Consider the following 22,654-nt stretch of genomic DNA (forward strand, 5'->3'; position numbering starts at 1 on the left):
AATGGAAGGAATAGGACAATGGCAAGAATCAATCAGCGGGTGCAGCAGCATCTATGGAGCGAAGGAAATAGGCAACGTTTCGGGCCGAAACCCTTTTTCGGGTTTTTTCGGCCCGAAACGTTGCCTATTTCCTTCGCTCCATAGATGCTGCTGCACCCGCTGAGTTTCTCCAGCATTTTTGTGTACCTTCGATCTTCCAGCACCTGCAGTTCCTTCTTGAACACGGCAAGAATCAATCATCCTGGTTTAAAAGCTTCATTGAATCTTTGAATGTCACTTCTCTGATTAGAATGTGGATAGGTGGAGCTTGTTTGCCAGAAATCGGGAGTATTTGCTGACTGCTGCTAAAGGAATGCAGTGCCCTGGGATTGGTTAGTAGAATGGTGAACTATCCTGACAATGGCAGTGGAGTAAGTATTGGTATTAATGGCTGTTTTATTTTCCCTCAAATTAACTATACTGAGAATGGTGTCAGCTGGTAGCTGTCAAGCCTACTTTGGGCCCACTTCTTTAAAACAAGTTCCACGGAATGGGATTTAAATAAATATTTTTTTCTAAGTGGCAAGGAAACACTTGAACCATTGTACCTTCTACATCTTTACATCTTAATTACTCTCAGTTAGAATACTAATCTCCTTGGTTACTTTCTTCATTGAGGGAACAGTAAACAGCATTCACATTTATTAAAGGTTATTTGAGAATCAATATTTTTGATGGAATTTCTGTGTTTATAATTTCCTACACACACATTTCCATTCTCCTTTCTTTTATTTACTGCAAATATTTTTTTTGCCAAAATACCCCCATGTATTTTAACAGTTTATTTAGATATGTGATGCTTTGCATATGAATGAAAACAAGAGGTATTTTTTAAATAAAAGTATTATTATAGAAATTCTTATTGCAGTGAAAAATACCAGAAACAATAACGCTGGGGAGTGCAGCTCTGCAGGAGGCGATCTATCTGATGTGAAATCTGAAAGCACTGGTTACCAGGAGCAACCCATCACTGAGGATAAGCCCGCTGGCATCATTACTCATCACCCATGTGGACTTCGATCAGGCAAAAGGAAAACATTTTCTCCCCCTAATGTCCAGATGGAAAAACTAACCAACTACAATGAAGTAACATTGAAGAAGAAGAGATTGCACAGTATGGTAAGCCATGAAGCAGATCCATATGAGCTAACATATGCATATATTTATTTTCATTTGCGTAATCTCTATATAACCTACGTTAATGCCTGATTTGAATGTCACTTGCATTTTTTTTAATGCATTAGGCATTGCGAATGCCAATTGATTTGCTGAAGCGTGACTGATGTTGTACAGCACATGATTTCCTCGTGGGTGGTGTGTATGCTTTTATCACTCAGTTCAACAGCTTTCATTAAAGATTAGCATGACAGATTGTGACCCTTTTGAGCTCATTCCACAGAGCTTTTTGGATGTCACAGGATGTTGACGTTTTCAAATCCAGGTACTTTTTTTTATAGTGTGCAGAAGTGAAGCCAGCAGTACTAATCGATTTTATTCAAATGACACACCCAATTCCATGCACCTTTTTGGTAGATGTAAATATTTGATGGAACAGAATGACATGAGAACTGGAAGTAGAGGATGTGACTTGACTTTTCTGAGCCAGGTTTGAGATGGGAGCACAGAAGGAGTGAATGCTGGCAGTAAGTGTGCAAGCTGGCAAGATGCAGTGCAGAATGCCACAGGAGATCCTTCTTCCCTGTGGCTATCAAACTATACAACTCCTCCCCCTTCTGTCATGGGGTAGGCTGACTTCCCCCCACCCAATCTTTGCACATCCCCCATCCTTTCCACTCGTCACTTTCATTTCATGTTTCATGGATTTTGTGTTTTATGACTTTTGGCAGATCAATTTCCCTCCTGGGTTAAACTAAGTTCTATCGTATCGTAACCAATGTCTGAAAAAGAGTCCCAACCCAAAACGTCACCCATTCCTTCTATCAAGAGATGCTGCCTGTCCCGCTCAGTTACTCCAGCTTTTTGTGTCTATCTTCTAATATTATAACATACATGTGCTGATAATGCATAGTATCCAACTGTTCTATCTGGGAACTCTAGCAGTGAAAGATCCGACATAGGTGAGGCCCTTTCTCTTCCCACTTTAGTTGCTTCATGAGTGTCGAATCAACCATCATTCTGGTGTATTTCCAACATGACTGGAGCAAGTGTAAATCAATATGCTGGAGCAACTCATCAGGCCAAGCAGCATCTGTGGAAATAAATTGATAGATTATATTTTGAGTCATGACCCTTCTTCAGAATGAAGCAAGAATTGTTTCATTACTGGAGCAAGAACCATTATGTATTTTATTATTTACAATTCCATTATAGAGTTCACAAAAGTTAAAATTATTCTGTTTGGTGTAGATTAACTATTTTACATGTTCCACAGTTTGAAGTTGATTTCTCTCCATTATTTTTTGTACTTTGCAACTAGTCCCCTGCAGAATCTTTATTAGTTTCACTGGCAGATTCACAAACTTGTTGTAAGTTATTGGCCTCAAACTTTTCCTTTTATCTGTGGCAAAGTGATTGCCTTCCATTCCTAACACCTTAATTAGGATGATGGTATTCCAAATGCCTCTGTCCCACTTAGGAAACTTGAACGGAAACCTCTGGAGACTTTGTGCCCCACCCAAGGTTTCCGTGCGGTTCCCGAAGGTTTTTTCAGTCTCCCTACCTGCTTCCACTACCTGCAACCTCCAGCAACCACCTGCAACCTCCGGGAACCGCACGGAAACCTTGGGTGGGGCGCAAAGTCTTGAGAAGTTTCCGTTCAGGTTTCCTAAGTGGGACAGGGGCATTACATCCCAAAAGTAAGTGACCATAACACATTTCAAGGGCAGTGCTTGTGCAGGTGAATAAGCTTAATTGGAACTTGACTTGAGAAACTGATTAAAATTTTCAAATAACCACTCTGGTTAATGTAGATTAATTTAGAATCTTCATAAATATTTGTGTTGGTGGCAGCGGGAGTGCTGCAGACAATGGAAAACAGGATACAACAGAGTGCAAGACTGCATCTGCAGTCTAATTAATAAAAATCAAACAAAATGCAAATGCTGGAAATCTGAAATGAAAGCAGAAAACATTGGAAACACTGATAAGCAGAACTGATGATAAGGTTTGCTGGTTCAATTCTGATGAAGGGTCTTCGACCTGGAACATTAAGAAGGAAATACCTGACCCAATATCTTATGAGACGAGACCAAGAAGGTCAAAGTTCTGTATCCCTGCAGGCCAACCGGATCTATTGCAGCTAACTATCTGCATGAGGCCCTAAGCAACAATTAATGACCAACATTTATGCTGTTGCCATATTGCAAAACAATTTGGGTTCCTTTTGGAAGTGTTTTTGTTTGATTGAAATCTCAGTTTCTCCTCAGAGAATCCAAGTTTATTTCTCACTCCATCAGCGCCTCTACTTCCTGAGAAGATTACGGAGAGTCGGTTTGTCAAAGAGGACTCTCTCTAACTTCTACAGGTGCACAGTAGAGAGCATGCTGACCGGTTGCATTGTGGCTTGGTTCGGCAACTTGAGCGCCCTGGAGAGGAAGAGACTACAAAAAGTAGTAAACACTGCCCAGTCCATCATCGGATCTGACCTTCCTTCCATCGAGGGGATTTATCGCAGTCGCTGCCTCAAAAAGGCTGGCAGTATCATCAAGGACCCACACCATCCTGGCCACACACTCATCTCCCTGCTACCTTCAGGTAGAAGGTACAGGAGCCTGAAGACTGCAATGACCAGGTTCAGGAATAGCTACTTCCCCACAGCCATCAGGCTATTAAACCTGGCTCGGACAAAACTCTGAACATTAATAATCCATTATTTGTTATTTGCACTTTATCAGTTTATTTATTCATGTGTTTTGTAGTCAATGCCTATTATTGTTCTGTCGTGCTGAAGCAAAGCAAGAATTTCATTGTCCTATCAGGAACACATGACAATAAACTCACTTGAACTTGAACTTCAGTAGCTGACAGAATATCAGTACATGTATTTACAGACATCAATTTTCAGATATTCTTGAGGTATCTTAATCTTTACTGGACTTTGCTCACCTCAGAAGCTTGCTCACTATAGGCCCCAAAATAGTCAATGGGAATTAGAACAAATATGCTGAGAGATTGCAGGCAGTTTATTAGGGATAGTCAGCATGGTTTTGTACATGAGAGACCATGTCTCATGAATTTGATTTGAGTTTTTTGAATAAATAACCAAGTTTGACAAGAGCACAACAGCAACTGTTGTCTATATGGACTTTTGATAAGTTCCCACACGGTAGGCTGCTCTGGATGGTTAGATCCCTGAAAGTGATGTCACAGGTAGATAGGGTGATAAAAAGGTAAGTTGGTATATTGGCCTTCATCAGCCAGAAGTTGGGAGGTTATGTCAGTGATGTACAGGATGTTGGTGAGGTCGCATTGGGAATACTGTGTTCAGTTTTGGTTACCCTGTTACAGGGAAGATGTCATTAAGCTGGAAAGAGTGCAGAGAAGATTTATGAAAATGTTGCCAGAACGAACCCTGAGCTATAGGGAGAGGTTGGGCAGGCTCGGACTATATTCTTTGGAGGCAGGAGGCTGAGTAGTGATCATATAGAGGTGTACAAAAACGTGAGGAATAGAGAGGGGGAATGCACAGAATCTTTTAGACTCGGGGGAATCTAGAACCAGAGAACAGAAGTTTAAGGTGAATAGGGAAAGATTTAATAGGAACCTGAGGGGCAACCTTTTTTCATTCAGAGGGTGGTGAGTATATGAAATGAGCTGCCAGAGGAGGTATTGAGGCAGATGCTATAACATAATTTTAAAGATACGGATAAATACATGGTTAGGACATATGGAACTAGCTTAGATGGGGTATCTTGGTCAGCATAGTTGAATTGAGCCGAAGGGCCTGTTTCCATGTTGTATGACTCTATACCTCCTCTGTTCAATGTTTTAATACAATATGGTAAAACTTCAGTGCTGCATTGTTTGTGAAAGTAAGTTGGTGATATCGATGTGAGCCTTGCTGAAGTAAGTGTCCCACAGATGGCTTACCATTTAAATTGATTAAAATCATGTTGCTTCACCAAATTTCTTCAATGTGTCCACAAAATAATGGGACACGGTAGAGTAATTAGAGGATCAGAATACAATGCAATGAGACTGATCCAATCTCACCTTTCATTTAATCTAGATCTTGGGCATGTGAGACAAAGTAGAAACCATCCTCCAGCTCTATTGATGGATAGGAAAATCTGGCCATTAAGTCACAGCTATGCTTGTTATTTGCATTACAAGGAATATACCATGATGGTCAATGCCACACTCTAGCTCTGATTTGTGATCTTGGGTTTAAGCTTTCTAATATGGCTGCTATACGAGGGAAAATAACTAAATGGCAATAGTGAACGGATCAATACTACTTCGTTTTTTGAATAAAATGAAGCTTGTGTTGGTGACATGTAACTTAACCCTTGGTTTTTGACATAAAATGGAGCTGGTTACCAATTTTATTAATTTATCAAATTTCCAGGCAAAACAGTACACTTTGGCAAATTTACAAAGATATTCAGCACATGTTGCCTATTGTGTAACCATTGTTGCATGACAGGTTGAGCAGATAAATCAAAATAGGACGTACATGGTAAATGGTAGGGAATTGAAGAATGCAGGTGAACAGAGGGATCTGGGAATAACTGTGCACAGTTCCCTGAAAGTGGAATCTCATGTAGATAGGGTGGTAAAGAAAGCTTTTGGTGTGCTGGCCTTTATAAATCAGAGCATTGAGTATAGAAGTTGGGATGTAATGTTAAAATTGTACAAGGCATTGGTGAGGCCAATTCTGGAGTATGGTGTACAATTTTGGTCGCCTAATTATAGGAAGGATGTCAACAAAATAGAGAGAGTACAGAGGAGATTTACTAGAATGTTGCCTGGGTTTCAGCAACTAAGTTACAGAGAAAGGTTGAATAAGTTAGGGCTTTATTCTTTGGAGCGCAGAAGGTTAAGGGGGGACTTGATAGAGGTTTTTAAAATGATGAGAGGGATAGACAGAGTTGACGTGGAAAAGCTTTTCCCACTGAGAGTAGGGAAGATTCAAACAAGGGGACATGACTTGAGAATTAAGGGACTGAAGTTTAGGGGTAACATGAGGGGGAACTTCTTTACTCAGAGAGTGGTAGCTGTGTGGAATGAGCTTCCAGTGAAGGTGGTGGAGGCAGGTTCGTTTTTATCATTTAAAAATAAATTGGATAGTTATATGGATGGGAAAGGAATGGAGGGTTATGGTCTGAGCGCAGGTATATGGGACTAGGGGAGATTATGTGTTCGGCACGGACTAGAAGGGTCGAGATGGCCTGTTTCCGTGCTGTAATTGTTATATGGTTATTATATTATATGGTTATAATAATTAGGCGTACAGAATCATTGCAGCTCCACCTTCAGAAGTTTCAGTGTCAAATAACACAAATCCCAGACACCTAATGCATTGCTGTAATATTTCAATACATTGCTCTGTTTATCCAGGTAAGACCACCTGCGTTTAGGAGGCTATCAGATGACGAAGATTTTGAAGAGTACTACGATGAGGAATCTGATGCAATGCCAGATAATGTAAGCAGGAAACAACACCATATTTCTTACTGCCAAGCTTTCAGTTACCTCTCCCAAACCACATTCTAGGCCTCGACATCTGTTCATAGAATGGCCTCATTTATTATTTGTTACTTAAATTATTAAACGCCTTGGAACATTTTCTGCCTTAGATATCCTATATGTAGAAATTGAATATATTGCTATCGTGTGGGATAGAATACTTTAACATCCTCTTCTCAAGAAAAACTAGGAATGGGCAATAAAATATTTTTTTTAATTAATAACAGATGAAATATGTGATGAACCTGCATTTAGTTACACAAACTGCTAAGCCTTCAATATGGTGTGCAGCTGAAACTGGTTGCCTCATTTACATAATACAAAATATAGTTTATCTCCTTCTGAAATAATGTAACTTGGCCAAACCAGACAGATCTGTGCGTGGTCCTGCATGTGGCTGCAAAAAGGGCTGCCGTCTACTGCTGTCGTTAAACCCCACCTCACAGCTTGTTCATCATCACTACTTCTGATCCCTGAGGACAATAGACTCCCTCCAGGTCTTCCATCCTGTTCTTGCCCTCTATCCACTTCCTGGTTTTCTCTGCTTCCAATACATAGAACCCTTCTCATGTCTACCCTTCCAATCATTAATCTCTTCCAATGCACTGTAAAATTATGTAAGAGTCCCTATTGGCATAGGAACAGATCTCTCTTAAAATATGTTCATATAAGTGCTATGCCAGCCACATACTTTCACTTCAAATGGGAAACTACTCCAAGAGAGAGCTCAAGAAACTTTGAGAACTAGCACTTAATTATTATATTCCTTTTACATAAATTCCCTTTGTGCAGTATTCTCCTTGGAAGGGAAGGGACTTGCTTTATGTAAAGTACAAGTGCTGGAGGAACTTCGCGGGTCAGGCAACATCTGTGGAGGGAATGGACAGACAATGTTCTAGGTTGGTACACAATGTGATGAAATGTCCGATCCCAAAATAGCATCTAATCATTCCCTCCACAGATACTGCCTGACCCGCTGACTTTCTTCAGCACTTAATGTTCTGCTCAAATTTCCAACATCTGAGATTTCTTGTGACACAACTTGCATTATCTGTAAGGAATTATAATTTCTGGTGTGGGACATTTTTCTAATAACATGATGTTTCATAGATTGAACTGAGAAAAGGTATTAATATATTTGCACTTTAATTAATCAGGCCAGTGATTTGTCGGATAGCTCTGAAAATGGAGGTCAACAAACCTCACTGATGGAAGTTATCAACTATTGTCAGGTAAGAAGAAGGCTATTTAAATACCCTTCCAACTGTTTTGTGTGGCTTTAAAAATTAATAGTTAGCTTCCCTTTATGTCCTGTGCAAGATGGACATTTGACTAATTGCATACTTAAAGCGGCTGCCTTCTGCTTCATGAACCATCATGAATCCATGGAAATTGCACCACAGCATAAACAAGGCAGAGTGTTCTGGAATAAGTCAAATCCACTGTCCATGCTGATAGACTCATGTTTTTGTGCTTGCCTTTTACATACGCTATTTTGTAAACTTATAAAAATACACCTGTGGGAAGGGTGGGTAGAACCTAATTATATCCACCTAGCTCCAGACTTGCTGACTTGGTTTATTTATATTCCTTTAGTTTCCTAATAATGGACATCTTTCTTTTGGAATTTTACTTTGAGTGGTTGTCGTTTCAAAGACGAGACAATTGTTTAATTAAAAGCAAAACAAAAGCTTGGATAATACAGTGGTTGAACATTAACATCTGGCTGGCCCATTACACCACTGTACTTTAAATTATACACATGTGGGAATCTTAGGATGCTAATAAGAAGGAGAGCTGTCCTCTGCCAAGAAACCAGCTGCACACATAATTAAGGAGCAATGCAATATTTGTAGAAATGAAGTTTCAATTCGAATATTTATGCACACATAATTAAAAAAAAATATTTACAGATAATTATTTGCCCCTTCTGTATCCCATCTTTCTAGTGTATAATTATCTCCATTTAGTAATGGAAGTTTGGATTACCTTGCAGTCCTTCTGCTTCTGTGGGACTATTTCCATCCCGTCTGCTAACAGTAAAATGGCAAAAGTCCTGGCACCTGCCATTTATTCAAACCTATCGATAAAGACATCCGTTAACCAAGTTTCTGCCCATTTGGTAACTGAAAGAAATTAGCCATCCTGCCTCTCCCAGTGGCTTGCTTAATTTTTAGCTTTGCTTAGCGTGGCTATCATCCATGTATTCCTGTGTCACTCTCTCCATTTCCTGTTACTTCCAACAGAGAGCAGAGCCATTCTACAGGCTGCAGCCCATTAGTAATTACAAAATGATTAATCTCTACCTAGATATGATGAGGGGTGGCGTTACTTTGTAGAATAATTGAAGAGAAGATTACCCTTTTTTTCATCTTCTAAGCTTTTGGAATGGGGTTTAAAGGCACAACATTGAGGTCAAGTCTAAAGAAGTGTCCACTCTCTCTCCCTCTCTATCTCATATATATATATATATATATATATATATGGGAGATTTATCTTTTGCAGTACAGGAACTCAGATATGCACTATTCACATTTTTCAAATCATTAATTTTTAATCACAAAACCAAGAATAGGACAGGTGGACTTTGGAATTGTACTGGACCTCTAGCCCAGTAGAGTCAATCTCAACCAGGTGAAAACCTCATCAGTGGGACATTGAGGATGATTAATAGTTTGTCTGCCATTACTAGTTCTGTACTTGTTTACCATATGAACCAAGTATGTAGTGGAGACAATATAACTTGTGTATGTGAAATAGTGTTCCTTGATCCCATTTGCATGAAATCAATGTTAGAATCGCATGATAATATAGTTCAAGAAAGAAATTATTTACTTCTGCTACCCTCCCCTTTCCTAATAACCTTGCAAAATCTCATAGAAACAGAGAAAATAGGTGCAGCTGAAGGTATTGGCCCACATCTTCATTGATCCTACACGGAAGGGTTTAAAGATTGGCAGGGGGGTGGGATCTCGTGCAGGACAGAGGCACAGGAGATGCTAGAAGTTGGTATGGTGGGTGGTGTGGGAAAGGTTAATGGACAAAATTGGCAAAAAGCAGGAAAGGAGGGTTGGTTTAAACTGCACGTATTTTAATGCATGGTGCTTGACGGGTAAGGCAGATGAGTTTGTACGTGAATAGGTACGAGCGACTGGGACTTTGTAGCCATGACTGAAACCTGGCTAAGGGAGGGGCAGGACTGGCAGCTCAATGTTGCGGGGTACAGGAACTTCAGGAGAGACAGGGGTGAGGAAAAAAGAGGAGGGGGGGTTGCATTGTTGGTTTAGGAGGATGTCACGGCTGTGTTCAGAGGTGACATTACGGACGGTTCGTCTAGTGAGGCTATATGGGTGGAGCTGCGGAACAAGAAAGGGATGATTTGTTTGGGGTATACTACAGACCCCTGAATAATCAACGGGAATTAGACGAGCAATGTGCCGGGAAATTGCAGACAGCTGTAGGTCAAATAAGGTTGTTGTAGCAGTGGATTTCAACTTTCCCAATATAGACGGGGAAAATCATAGCATGAAGGGTTTAGATCAGGGGTGGAGGAGCCTTTTGGGACAAGGGACTACGGTTCGATTAGGTTTAAGATAGTTATGGATGAGGAGGGTATGAGAGAAGGTCTCGCTCAACTGCAGCAGGTTATTTAAGAGGAAAGGAACGTCGGCCAAGTGGGATGTTTTTAAAAGTGTATTGAAGAGAGCTGAGGATGTGTGTGTCCCCGTTAGAAGTAAGTAAGAAAGTAAGTTTATTGGCCAAGTATTCACATACAAGGAATTTGCCTTGGTGCTCCGCCCACAAGTAACAACATGACATACAATGACAGTTACGAATGACTCAGAAAACCCTAAACATTAATAATAATAAAACATTAATGATAAAACACCATTGATCAAGCATGTGAACCAACAAAATACCAGATCAAAGGGAGGCTACAGATTTTTGGCTGTTGAGTGGAGCAACTACTCATGGATAAAAACTGTTTTTATGTCTGGCTGTGGCAGCTTTGACAGTCTGGAGTCGCCTTCCAGAGGGAAGTGATTCAAAGAGTTTGTGGCCAGGGTGAGACGGGTCAGAGATGCTCTTGCCTGCTCGCTTCCTGGCCCTTGCAGTGTACAGTTCATCAATGGAGGGATGGTTGCAGCCAATAACCTTCTTTACTGATCGGATGATTCGCTGTAGCCTCCAGGTGTCGTGCTTGGTGGCTGGGCCAAACCAGACTCTACGATGGCCGTGTAGAATTGGACCATCATTGCCTGTGGCAGATTGTGCTTCCTTAGCTGCCGTAGGATGTACATCCTCTGTTGTGCCTTTTTGACTGTGGAGTCGATGGTAGCCCCCCATTTAAGGTCCTTGGAGATGATGGTTCCCAGGAACTTAAAAGACTCCACAGATGTGACTGTGGTGTTGTTGATGGTGAGTGGGGTGACGGGAGAGGGAGCTCTCCTAAAGTCTACAAACAATTCCACTGTCTTAAGAGCATTGAGCACCAGGTTGTTGCGATGGCATCAGGACGCCAGCTGTGACAATTCCTGTCTGTAGGCAGATTCCTCCCCATCCTGGATCAATCCAATCAGGGTTGTGTCGTCCGCAAACTTGAGAAGCTTGTCAAAGGTGTCTGTGGAGGTGCAGTCTTTGGTGCAGAGGAGAGGAGAGAGTACGCAGCCTTGCGGTGCTCCTATGCTGAGTGTTTGCGGTTCCGAGATGTGCTTTCCCAGCCTCACATGCTGCTTCCTGTCTGTCAGGAAGCTGGTGAGCCACCGACAGAGGGGTTCAGGCACAGTCAACTCAGAAAGTTTGGAGTGTAGTAGCTCTGGCACAATGGTGTTGAATGCAGAGCTAAAATCAACAAACAGGATCCTCGCATAGGTCCCCTGGCGGTCTAGATGCTGTAGGATGAAGTGCAGGCCCAGGTTGGCTGCATCATCCACAGATCTATTGGCCCGATATGCAAACTGCCTAGGATCCAACGGGGATCGTGATATTTTTCAGCTTGGCCAGCACAAGCCTTTCAATAGACAATTGGTGCAGGAGTAGGCCATTTGGCACTTCGAGCCAGCACCGCCATTCAATGTGATCATGGCTCATCATCCCCAATCAGTACCCCGTTCCTGCCTTCTCCCCATATCTCCGCTATTTTTAAGAGCACTATCTAGCTCTCTCTTGAAAGCATCCAGAGAACCTGCCTCCACCGCCCTCTGAGGCAGAGAATTCCACAAACTCACCACTCTCTGTGAGAAACAGTGTTTCCTCATCTCCATTCTAAATGGCTTACTCCTTATTCTTAAACTGTGGCCCCTGGTTCTGGACTCCCCCAACATCGGGAACATGCTTCTTGCCTCTAGCGTGTCCAAGCCCTTAACAATCTTATATGTTTCAATGAGATTCCCTCTCATCCTTCTAAACTCCAGAGTGTACAAGCCCAGCTGCTCCATTCTGTCAGCATATGACAGTCCCGCCATCCCGGGAATTAACCTTGTAAACCTACGCTGCACTCCCTCAATAGCAAGAATGTCCTTCCTCAAATTAGGGGACCAAAACTGCACACATGACTACAGAGGTCAGTGTGATAGGCCTGTAGTCATTAAGACAAGTAATCCTTCCCTTTTTGGGTAAAGGGACAATAGTGGAGACTGAAGCAGGCAGAGACAGTACATGTTTGCAGGGACTGGTTGAAAATGTCTGTATAAACCGGTGACAGCTGAAGCAGGCAAGCGTAAGGAAGCTTGGTTGATTAGGGCAAGTAAGACGTTATTCAAAAACAAGAAGGATGCATGGAACAGATATGGGCAGCTGGGGTCAAGTGCATCCCAGGAGGAGTTTTGGGAACTAAAGAGCAAACTTAAAAGGGAGATCAGAAGGGCAAAAAAGGGAATAGGTGATAGCTCTGGCGGGTAACATAAAAGACAATCCCAAAAGATTTTATAAATACATTAGGGGAAAAGGGTGACTAGAAAGAGAGTGGGACCTCTCAGGAATAAAAGCGATCACCTCTGTGTGGAGCCACAGGAGATGGGCAAGGTCCTCAAGGTCCTCTGTATTTACCGAGGAGAAAGACAGTAGGGCGGAGGAAATTGGAGCAGTCACTGGAAGTGTCATGAGAGCAGTCAGGGTTACCGTCAAGGAAGTACTAAAGGTACTGTCGTGTTTGAAGGTAGACAGATCTCTGGGGCCTGATCAGATATATCCGAGGACATTGCGGGAAACTAGAGAGGAAATTGCGGGAGCCCTGGTTGAAATTTATGAGAGATGCCAGAGGATTGGAGGGTGGAAAATGTTGTGCCTCTTTTCAAGAAGGGCTGCAGGGAAAATGCTGGGAACTTATAGGCAGGTGAGCTTAACTGCTGTAGTTGGTAAGTTACTGGAGAGTATTCTGAGGGATAGGATATACAGGCATTTGGATGAGCAAGGGCTGATTAGGCACAGTCAGCATGGTTTTGTACGTGGGAGTTCGTGTCATAAATCCGATTGATTTTTTTGAAGACGTGAGCAACAAAGGTTGATGAAGGCAGAACTGTAGATGTTGTGTACATGTAAGGCGTTCAACAAGGTGCCGCATAGTAGGCTGCTCTGGAAGGTTAGATTGCATGGGATCAAAGGAGAGATAGCCGAATGGATAGCAAATTGGCTCCATGGAAGGAAGCAGAGGGTGATGGTGGAAGGTTGCATCTCAGAATGGAGGCCTGTGACTAGTGGTGTGCCACAGGGACCGAACCCTGGGCCTGTTACTGTTGTCAAATACATCAATGATTTGGATGAGAACATACAGGGCAAGATTAGCAAGTTTGCTGATGATACAAAAGTTAGTGGTTTTGCAGATAGTGAAGATGGTTGTGAACAATTGCAGCAGGATCTAGATCGATTGGCCAGGTGGGTGGAGGAATAGTTGATGGAATTTAATACAGAGAAGTGTGAGGTGTTGCATTTTGGGACGTCGAACAAGGGCAGGACCTACACAGTAAATGGTAGGCCTCTGGGTAGTGTTGTAGAGCAGGGGGATCTAGGAATACGTGCATGGTTCCTTGAAGGTTTAGTCGCAGCTAGATAAGGTCGTCAAAAAGACTTTTGGCACTTTGGCCTTCATCAGTCAGAGTATTGAGTATAGAAGTTGGGCGGCATGTTGCAGTTGTATAAGACGTTGGTGAGACCGCATTTAGAATATTGTGTTCAGTTCTGGGCACCGTGCTATAGGAAAGATATTGTCAAGCTAGAAAGGGTTCAGAAAAGATTTACGAGGATGTTGCCAGAACTAGAGGGTGTGAGCTATAGGGAGAGGTTGAGTAGGCTGGGTCTCTATTCCATGGAACGTAGGAGGATGATGGGAGATCTTCTAGAGGTATACAAAATCATGAGAGGAATAGATTGGGTAGATGCACAGTCTTTTACCCAGAGTATGGGGAATCGAGGACCAGAGGACATAGGTTCAAGGTGAAGGGGGAAAGATTTAATAGGAATCCGAGGGGTAACTTTTTCATACAGAGGGTGGTGGATGTATGGAACAAGCTGCCAGAGGAGGTAGTTGAGGCTGGGACTATCCCATCGTTTAAGAAACAGTTGGACAGGTACATGGATAGGACAGGTTTGGAGGGTTATGGACCCACGCAGGAAAGTGGGACTAGGGTAGCTGGGACATTGTTGGCCGGTGTGGTTGAGTTGGACCGTAGAGCTTGTTTCCACACTGTATCACTCTATGACTCTAACTGCTGATGATAATAGCATAATGAATTCTGAAGTGTATAGACACATCCTATCTGCTCAAGTTCAAACAAATGCCTCAAAACATTGGCCGGCAGTTTATTCTACAGCAAGACAATGATCCCAAACATACTGCTAAAGCAACAAAGGAGTTTTGCAAAGCTAAAAAATCGTCAATTCTTGAGTGGCCAAGTCAATCGCCCGATCTGAACCCAATTGAGCATGCATTTTATCTGCTGAAGAGAAAACTGAAGGGGAATATACCCTAAAACAAGCACAAGCATGGCTGTAATACAGGCCTGGCCATCACCAGAGAAGACACCCAGCAACTGGTGATGTCCATGAATCACAGACTTCAAGCAGTCATTGCATGCAAAGGATATGCAACATAATACTAAACAAGACTACTTTCATTTACATGACATTGTTGTGTCCCAAACATTATGGTGCCCTGAAATGGGGGGACTATGTATAAACACTGCTGTAATTTCTACATGGTGAAACCAAAATGTATTAAAATGGCCTTTATTAAAATCTGACAATGTGCACTTTAACCACATGTGATTTTGTTCTGTTACAAATCTCAAATTGTGGAGTATAGAGGCAAATAAATAAATGATGGGTCTTATGGAGGGCACTGCAGGTTGGTCGTGGGTGGGAGAATTCTATAATTTTAAAAAATGGAACTGAATGTGGAAGGAACAAGTCTTCACATTTTACTACCAAGCAGCGAGATTTGGAGTCAGAATTGCGAATGAATGAAATAACATTTATTTTGACTTCAAAACCAACCTTTGGTGTATTATGATTGTTAATTTACAGATATTTATTTTATTCATGCAGGTTATATATTCTGCTATCCGAAGACTGGACAAAAAAGTGGAATTCATTCAAAGAAAAGTATCAGATCTGCGTCAAGGAAAAACAAGATACTTTGCTAAACAGGTGAGTATACCTTGCACAAAAGGTATCAGCTTCCAGATTTAAATGCTCAACCATTTTGAAACAAAATATGTTTGCTCGCTGTTTACCCTCATGAACTGGTGCTGAATTGCTTGCTGATAATGTGACTAGGCAATTGAGATCCTAATTGTTTAACTCACTGCCGCTTGCACCTGCTGCTCCATCTTTCAATTCTTTGTTTAACCTGTATTTCTGCAGACAACTCATAACAAACTTTTCTCACCATGTGCTGTCCCAGAGTGGCTCATCTTTGTTAATGTGGTTATGCTTATCGGTGTATGAATGAGATGTAGAAAGAAGGCAGTAAAGATAGTGGTAATTTGAGCAAAAAATACAAGGTGCTGGAGTAACTCAGCGGACCAGGCAACATCCCTGAGAACACTTGAGGGGGATTGATTGGCAGATGGGTGGACAAAGGCCAGAGACGAAAAGGCTGTGAAATAAGGAGAAAAGAAGCGGAAAATATGAGGCCAGAGAAAGTGATGTAGGTGCAAGAGAAAGGGGAATGGGAGAGGGAGAGAAATGGATGTGTACCCAAGTGGGCACCTTGCCTCATGTTCAATGACTCCATCACATTGTCTACCTGTGTGATGGGATCTTTAAGCTGCTCTCTTTGTCTCTCGTCCTAACATAAACATCAACTCTTCCTGATCCAGGTTGCATGTTTCTAATACATTCTTCACCTTTTAGGCATTTCATTTTTATCATCTACTGGACTAAGTGGGACCCTTTGGATCCCTGTCACACTGGAGGCCTGGTCCCCCAATGCAACCCGTTCCCCAATGCAGTATTCCACCACTCACCTGTTCCCCCAACGCAATATTCCACTACTCACCGATAGCCCCCAACTGCGCATGCGCGGCTCATGTCCCCTCATATCCCAGCACTCCCTCCCCCTCCTCTTCATCCTCCCTCTTCTTCCCCCTCTCCTCCTCCCCATCCCATTCCCTCCCTCTCCTTTCTCCGACCCTCAGTCACTCCCTCCCTCCATAACTCCTCTCCCCTCCCTACCCCCTCCTATTCCTCTATCCCCCACTCCTTACCTCCCCCTATCTCCCCCACTATCCCTCCTCACCTCCCCCACTGCCCCCCTCTCCTTCTATTCCCAACTCCCTACCTCCCCCACTCCTCTCCCTCTATTCCCCCTCCTCCCATACTCTCCCTCCTCATCTCTCCCACTTTCCCCCCTCTCCGTCCCTACCCCCTCTCCCTCAATCCCCCCACTCTACCTCCTCACCTCCCCAGGATCTCGAGGGTGCCGCTCCTTTTCCTCCTTGCGTGCCCCTCCCTCACCTCTCCTTTCCCCTACCCTCAGTCACTCCCTCCCTCCCTGTGCAAATTACTATTGATACAGAGTCGTTATGTATCATAACAAGTACTTTAATTAGAATACATATAGAGACCATCAAAATGAGTACTGTTTGCTCCGAGTCATAAGTTAAACTAACTAACATGGCTGCCCGCATTCCACCAGATGGTTGTGTAAAATCAGATACGGATCAAATCAGCAATACTGTTTGATCTACACTCCCTCCCTCCATAACTCCTCTCCCCTCCCTACCCCCCATCCCTCTATCCCCCCCACCACTCCAACTCCTCACCTCCCACTATTCCTCCTCACCTCCCCCACAGTCCTCTCCCTCTATTCCCCACTCACTTCCTCCCCCTCCTCACCTCCCCACTTTCCCCCCTCTTCTTCCCTACCCCCTCCTCTCCCTCAATCCCCCCACTCTCCTTCCTCACCTCCCCAGGTATTCCCCACTCCCTACCTCCCCCTCCTCCCCCTCTATTCCCCCTTCTCCCCCAGTCTCCCTCCTCACCTCTCCCACTTTCCCCCCTCTCCCTCAAACCCCACACTCTCCCTCCTCACCTCCCCAGGATCTCGAGGTTGCCGCTCCTTTCCCCCGGTCTACTACTACTTAAATACAGGATATGAATCAATGGGAATATTACATAAAAAAACAGAAAAATATCCTGGAAGTTTGGAGACCTTCAGTTTCACTATTGAGTGCTGTATTTACGGAAACACCCATATGCATTATCACAATTCTTGCTGTAAGCCGTCCACCTGCAATTATGGTTCCGTTTTTGAATTGAATTACATTTAATTTCCTTTATTGTCATTCAGACCTTTCGGTCTGAACGAAATGTCGTGCCTTGCAGTCATACATATAATAATAAATGACAAAAACACACAATAAACACAAATTAACATCCACCACAGTGAGTTTACCAGGCACCTCCTCACTGTGATGGAAGGCAAAAGTCTTAAAGTCTCTGTCTCTTCCCTGCTTGTTCTCCCTCTGCGCTGAGGCGATCCAGGCTTCCGATGTTGTGACCCCGCCGGGTGATGGTAAGTAAGTCCCGCGGCTGAATCCAAGCTCCGCGAACGGGCCGGTTCAAACTCCGCGGCCCGGGGTGGTTGAAGCTGCCGCCCTCCAGTCCAGCGGACGAAGCTGTTACCGTGGGAGCTCCGGAAAAACAGGACACCAACCTGTGACCTGCGAGCTCCCGACGATGTCATCCACTGGGCCCGCGCCAAGCCTCCGAAGTCGGGTCACCGCCACCGGAACGCCGCAGCGCCGCCACAGCCCCGAAGTCGGCCAGCCTCGCGCTGGTAAGTCCTGGCTCTGCCTCCGGAACCTCGATGTCGGTCGCAGTTGGAGGCTGCCAGCTCCGCCATTAGGCCTCAGCGCAGACGGAGACAGAGAAAGGGAATACGACAAGAAAAAGTCACATTCCCCCGAAGGAAGAGACCAAAAACATGTTTCACCCCCCCCCCCCCCCCCCCCCCCCCCCCCCCCCCCCCCCCCCCCACACACGCATACACAACCTAATAAACTAAAATTTTACTAAAACAGGACAAAAGAAAACAACAAAAAAAGAAAAAACAGATGGACTGCAGGCGAACCGCAGCTGCCAGGCAGCGCCGCCACTTCCGGGCGCTCTCTGTTCCAAAGCTATGCAAGTAACCATGCAATACCCAGACAAAGAAGCATTATCGCCTTCTAGCTACTACATTCAATCATATTTTTCCTAATTCCTGGTTGGCTTTATTTGTATTTATTTGATTTATACAACCTTTACCTCCTGCTTTTGCAATCCCCACAGAAACATTTTCTCCATCTAACCTGTCAAATCTCCTCATGGACTTATAAGTATTCGCAGGGTCACCGTCCCTACCAGGCACGTGCCGTGAGTAATTACTCAGGGTAGGCAGTCAGTCGGCTTTTTAAAAAATCTTAAACCGCGCATGCGCAGATTGTTCTCCTCTCCGTAAAATAAAAAATAAAAATAAAGAAAGTAATAATTCTATTTGCCCAAGGCTTCCAAATCTCCTTCATTCTGAATTACTGAATGGGTGGGGGGTGGAGGGTGACGGCAGGTGGAGAGATGGTGGGAAAAAGGGGAGCACACCGGGACAAGTTGAATCAGTTGTGATCTTATTGAATGACAATACTAGTTCAAGGACCAATTGGGGGGATAGTTCCTTTCACAGCGTGTGGAGAGTCTGTCCAGGGGTAAAGTTGCGGGGAGGGCAGGAGAGAAGGAGAGGGTCGGGGATCATGCCAGTAACCCACTCACTCACCGCTGCCGCGGCGCTCCAGGAGTGGAGTCACCGCATTGTGGCCGGGGAGGGAAGGAGCTCGTGTGGCTACGAGCGGCTGCCGGGATCTCAGCGCCTTCTACCATCCCGCTCACCTCTGGCAGTGCTCTCCGTCTGAACAGTGAGGGGACTAGCTCAAAAGCAAAGATCATAGAGTGGAGCGGGTTAGCGGGCAGTGGAGCGTACTCCTGTGTCAGTGCGAACAAGGGACCAATTGAGGTTACTCACACTGACACATGGAGTAAGCTCCACCGCCCGCTGTCCTGTTATCCATCACCCGCTGAGCCACTCTTCAGCTGGTTGCTGGCATGATCATCGACCCCCTCCTTCTCAACGCTCCTGCCCAACTTTACCCCTGGCCAGACTCCCCACACACTGTAAAAGGAGCTCCTTATCTCTTGGGTAGGCATAATTCTCCCGTGCCTTTACTATTTATTTAATAATTATCATTTTATAATTTTAGTCAGGGGAGGCAGTGCCTACCTTGCCTACCCTGACAGCACGTGCCTGGTCCCCACCCACCCTGTTCCTGCACCCACCCCTTCTCCAACTTCCAATTTTCTACAGAAAGGAGCACCAGTCTGCTCCTCCTTTCCTGTTAAAGCTAAAATGGCTTACATTAACTCAATGCTTTTATGTTTACTGTAGAGGCAAGTTTTAGCATCTCTTTCCAATGGTTATAATCAGACCTTGAAGAGGAAAATGGTACTGAAGTCTGCTGTGAATATGCGAAAGAAGAAAATTACTTGCCCCAACATCTCTTGTCAGAGTGAGCCAAATTACTCTAATGATCCTATAGTAATTCAGGATGAAGAAGATGTTGCTGATATGATAGTTAACGAGAAGCCAAATGAATCTGCAGTCTTTCATCCGACGGAGCAGATCCTGGAAAATGTGATGCCACCGACTAACTCAGCTGTGCATGGTCAAGTGCTACAACGCCTGGCCCTAAAACCAGAACTTCAGCAACCAGGCCAGGGGCTGCAATACACACCAGCAACATATAGAATGAACAAGCTACTGAACCACCATGGTCAGCGACCAGTGCTTCAACAGCTAGAAATTAAAAAAACTTTGCAAACCATAGAAAATGCTCACGAGAACATTGATCCCTCAGCTGATCATTGTAATAATGTGGAGCCTTTGAAAAAGGATCCGATGCTGGAGGAGTCATCCTTTGATCTTTCAAAGAATAGCTTTGGTAAGTCAGAACTGCTTTTATATAGCAAGTCACTTTTTCGTTTCAAACTATTTTTTTAATAAATAGGAGCAAAAGAGACTTTATCATGGCACCATGCATTAGTTCAGTCATGTTATTATAGGCAAATTTGGAATTTCTGTTAACTGTATGAACGAGAACCCCATTACATCTCTCTGTCCTTTGTTCCATTGCATGGATAAATGTGTTAGCCCTCAGTAAAGTAAAATAACTTGATGAATTTTATACTTTCGCCTAATAATACTGACCATAATCATGCTATTCCACAACAAATAAGCTTACTTTTCTTTAAGCTTTCAATTTTCAGCAGAGAAATACTATATTCTTGTGCCATTGAATATTTATCTATAAGATGATTTGACGTGCTGTAAGCTTCCCCTGTTGAAAAGATGGAGTCCATTGTATATTTGCTTCACAAGCTTGCTCCACGTTTGTATTTCTTGTTCATTGGAACAGGATCAAATGACTGATGATCATGAGGTACTTACATACTCTAATACTGTCAGAGAAGCTGAGCACTAGTTCATCTACAATTTGAACCGTAATGCCATACAGAACAGAAACATACCCTTGAGACCATTATGACTATCAAGCACCCATGGTGAAAATTTATTTTATTCTCCCCATATTCCTATCAACTCCCTCCAGACTGTACCTCTCGACCGTACAGTAGAGGAAATATAAAGTGGCCAGTTAACAAATTATCGCACATGTCCCACTGTTAGCGGAAACTGGAGCACGCAAAGGAAACACTGGGTCACAGGATGGTTGTACAAACTGCACCAGAGGTCAGGATTGAACCTAAATCGCTGGAGCTGTGAAGGAACAGCTCTCAACACTGTACCACCTTTTTTTAAAAATTGTTTTGATGTTCATTTTTTACCATTAGAATTTATGATCCAAGAAATACCAAAAAGAATTGAGGTGGAAGTTAATAATATATTGAAATGGTATGGGTAAATAAAAATAGAAATGAACACGTGCAATGAAGTAACTAGTGCTACATTCATGCACATTTGATATAAAGTCATAAGTGATAGGAGCAGAATTAGGATATTCGGCCCATCTACTCTACTCCGCCATTCAATCATGGCTGATCTATCTTTCTCTCCTCACCCCATTCTCCTGCCTGTTCTAACCCCGGACACCCCTGAACAAAAGACAATGATTACATCTAATTTGCAGTGGTTTTGCATATGTTCAGAGTTGAGACGTCCAAATGATTTGATGTACTTGGAATAAGCGAGTTCGCTATTCCGACTGCGCATGACCAGGTCAAAGGTCACTATGCAAAAGCAGCCCTGTAAAGCAATGGAACAGTGAAGCAGTGGACCTTCATTTCTCCCATTATTTCCAGCTTTGATTCTTCTAGGTAAGAAAACACTGCTTTCAAACTGAAATTGTTACATTTATTGTTCCTTTGTTAAAAGGTAAGATTATTTTGTCGTATTTATTGCCTTATTATGCTTTGGAGAGTGAGCAAGATCGTGCTCTTCTGTGGTTGGTGTCGGGCCCGGGTCTGTTGACTCGCTGCTGGGTCGTCCCCGTCCCCTCCCGGGTGTCTCGTCCCTTTCTGGGGGTGGCCGGAGGTGTTGGGCCGGGCTTGCAGCTGGTGCGGGGAAGAGGCTGAGTTGCTGCAGTGCTTTGTGATATTGCTGATGCTTGGCTTTCGCCGGCATCGGGGAGCGAGGTTGGGCTGGAGTTGGCGCTTCTTATCCGTGCTGGCTGTGGGCCTGGGGCCGCTGGTGTCGTCGGTCACAGCCAGCGCGGAGAAGCGCCAACCCCATCTCAATTCCCGCCGGGCCAACCAACAGCCTCGGACCGACGACACCAGCGGTCGCAGGTCCACAGACACCACGGATAAGAAGCGGCAACTCCAGCCCAACCCCGCTCCCCGACAGGCCGGGGACCGCCAGCCATCCTGATCGGCACAAGCCGAGCACCAGCCATACTACAAAGTGTTGCAGCAACTCAACCTTCTCCCAGCGCCGGCTGCAAGCCCGACCCGACACCTCCAGCCGCCCCCGGACAGGGACGAGGTACCCGGGAGGGGACAGGGACGAGGTACCCGGGAGGGGACAGGGACGACCCAGCAGCAACTCAACAGACCCGGGCCCGACACCGACCACGGACGAGCAAGATCTCGCTCACTCACAAAAGCATAATAAAACAATAAAAACGACAAAATAATCTTACCTTTTAACAAAGGAACAATAAATACAACTATTTCTTAGTTTGAAAGCCGTATTTTCTTACCTAGAAGAATCAAAGCTGGAAAAAACAGAAGGAATGACGGTCCACAGCTCCACTGCTTTCCAGGGTTGCTTATGCATAGTGACCTTTGACCTGGGCATGCGCAGTCAGAAGCAGTCGGAATAGCAAACTCGCTTATTCCAAGTACATAACCACATTTGGACCTCTCAACTCTGAACCTATGCAAAACTACTGCAAATTAGATGTAATCATTGTTGGAGATGGTT

The 22,654-nt window shown here is 44.0% G+C and overlaps 1 protein-coding gene across 1 annotated transcript in view; it reads left to right on the forward strand.

Annotated features, from left to right (window-relative positions):
* Window positions 1-22,654, forward strand: part of LOC116980481 — a 105,141-nt gene that overhangs the window by 35,301 nt on the left and 47,186 nt on the right. Inside the window, exons 3-7 of the mRNA XM_033032749.1 lie at window positions 908-1,158; window positions 6,559-6,645; window positions 7,845-7,919; window positions 15,229-15,330; window positions 19,604-20,156. Of these exons, the coding sequence (XP_032888640.1) occupies window positions 908-1,158; window positions 6,559-6,645; window positions 7,845-7,919; window positions 15,229-15,330; window positions 19,604-20,156 (1,068 nt within the window). The remainder of the gene's footprint in view (window positions 1-907; window positions 1,159-6,558; window positions 6,646-7,844; window positions 7,920-15,228; window positions 15,331-19,603; window positions 20,157-22,654) is intronic.

Source organism: Amblyraja radiata, chromosome 14, assembly GCF_010909765.2.
Source record: "Amblyraja radiata isolate CabotCenter1 chromosome 14, sAmbRad1.1.pri, whole genome shotgun sequence".
NCBI classification, from domain to species: domain Eukaryota; kingdom Metazoa; phylum Chordata; class Chondrichthyes; order Rajiformes; family Rajidae; genus Amblyraja; species Amblyraja radiata.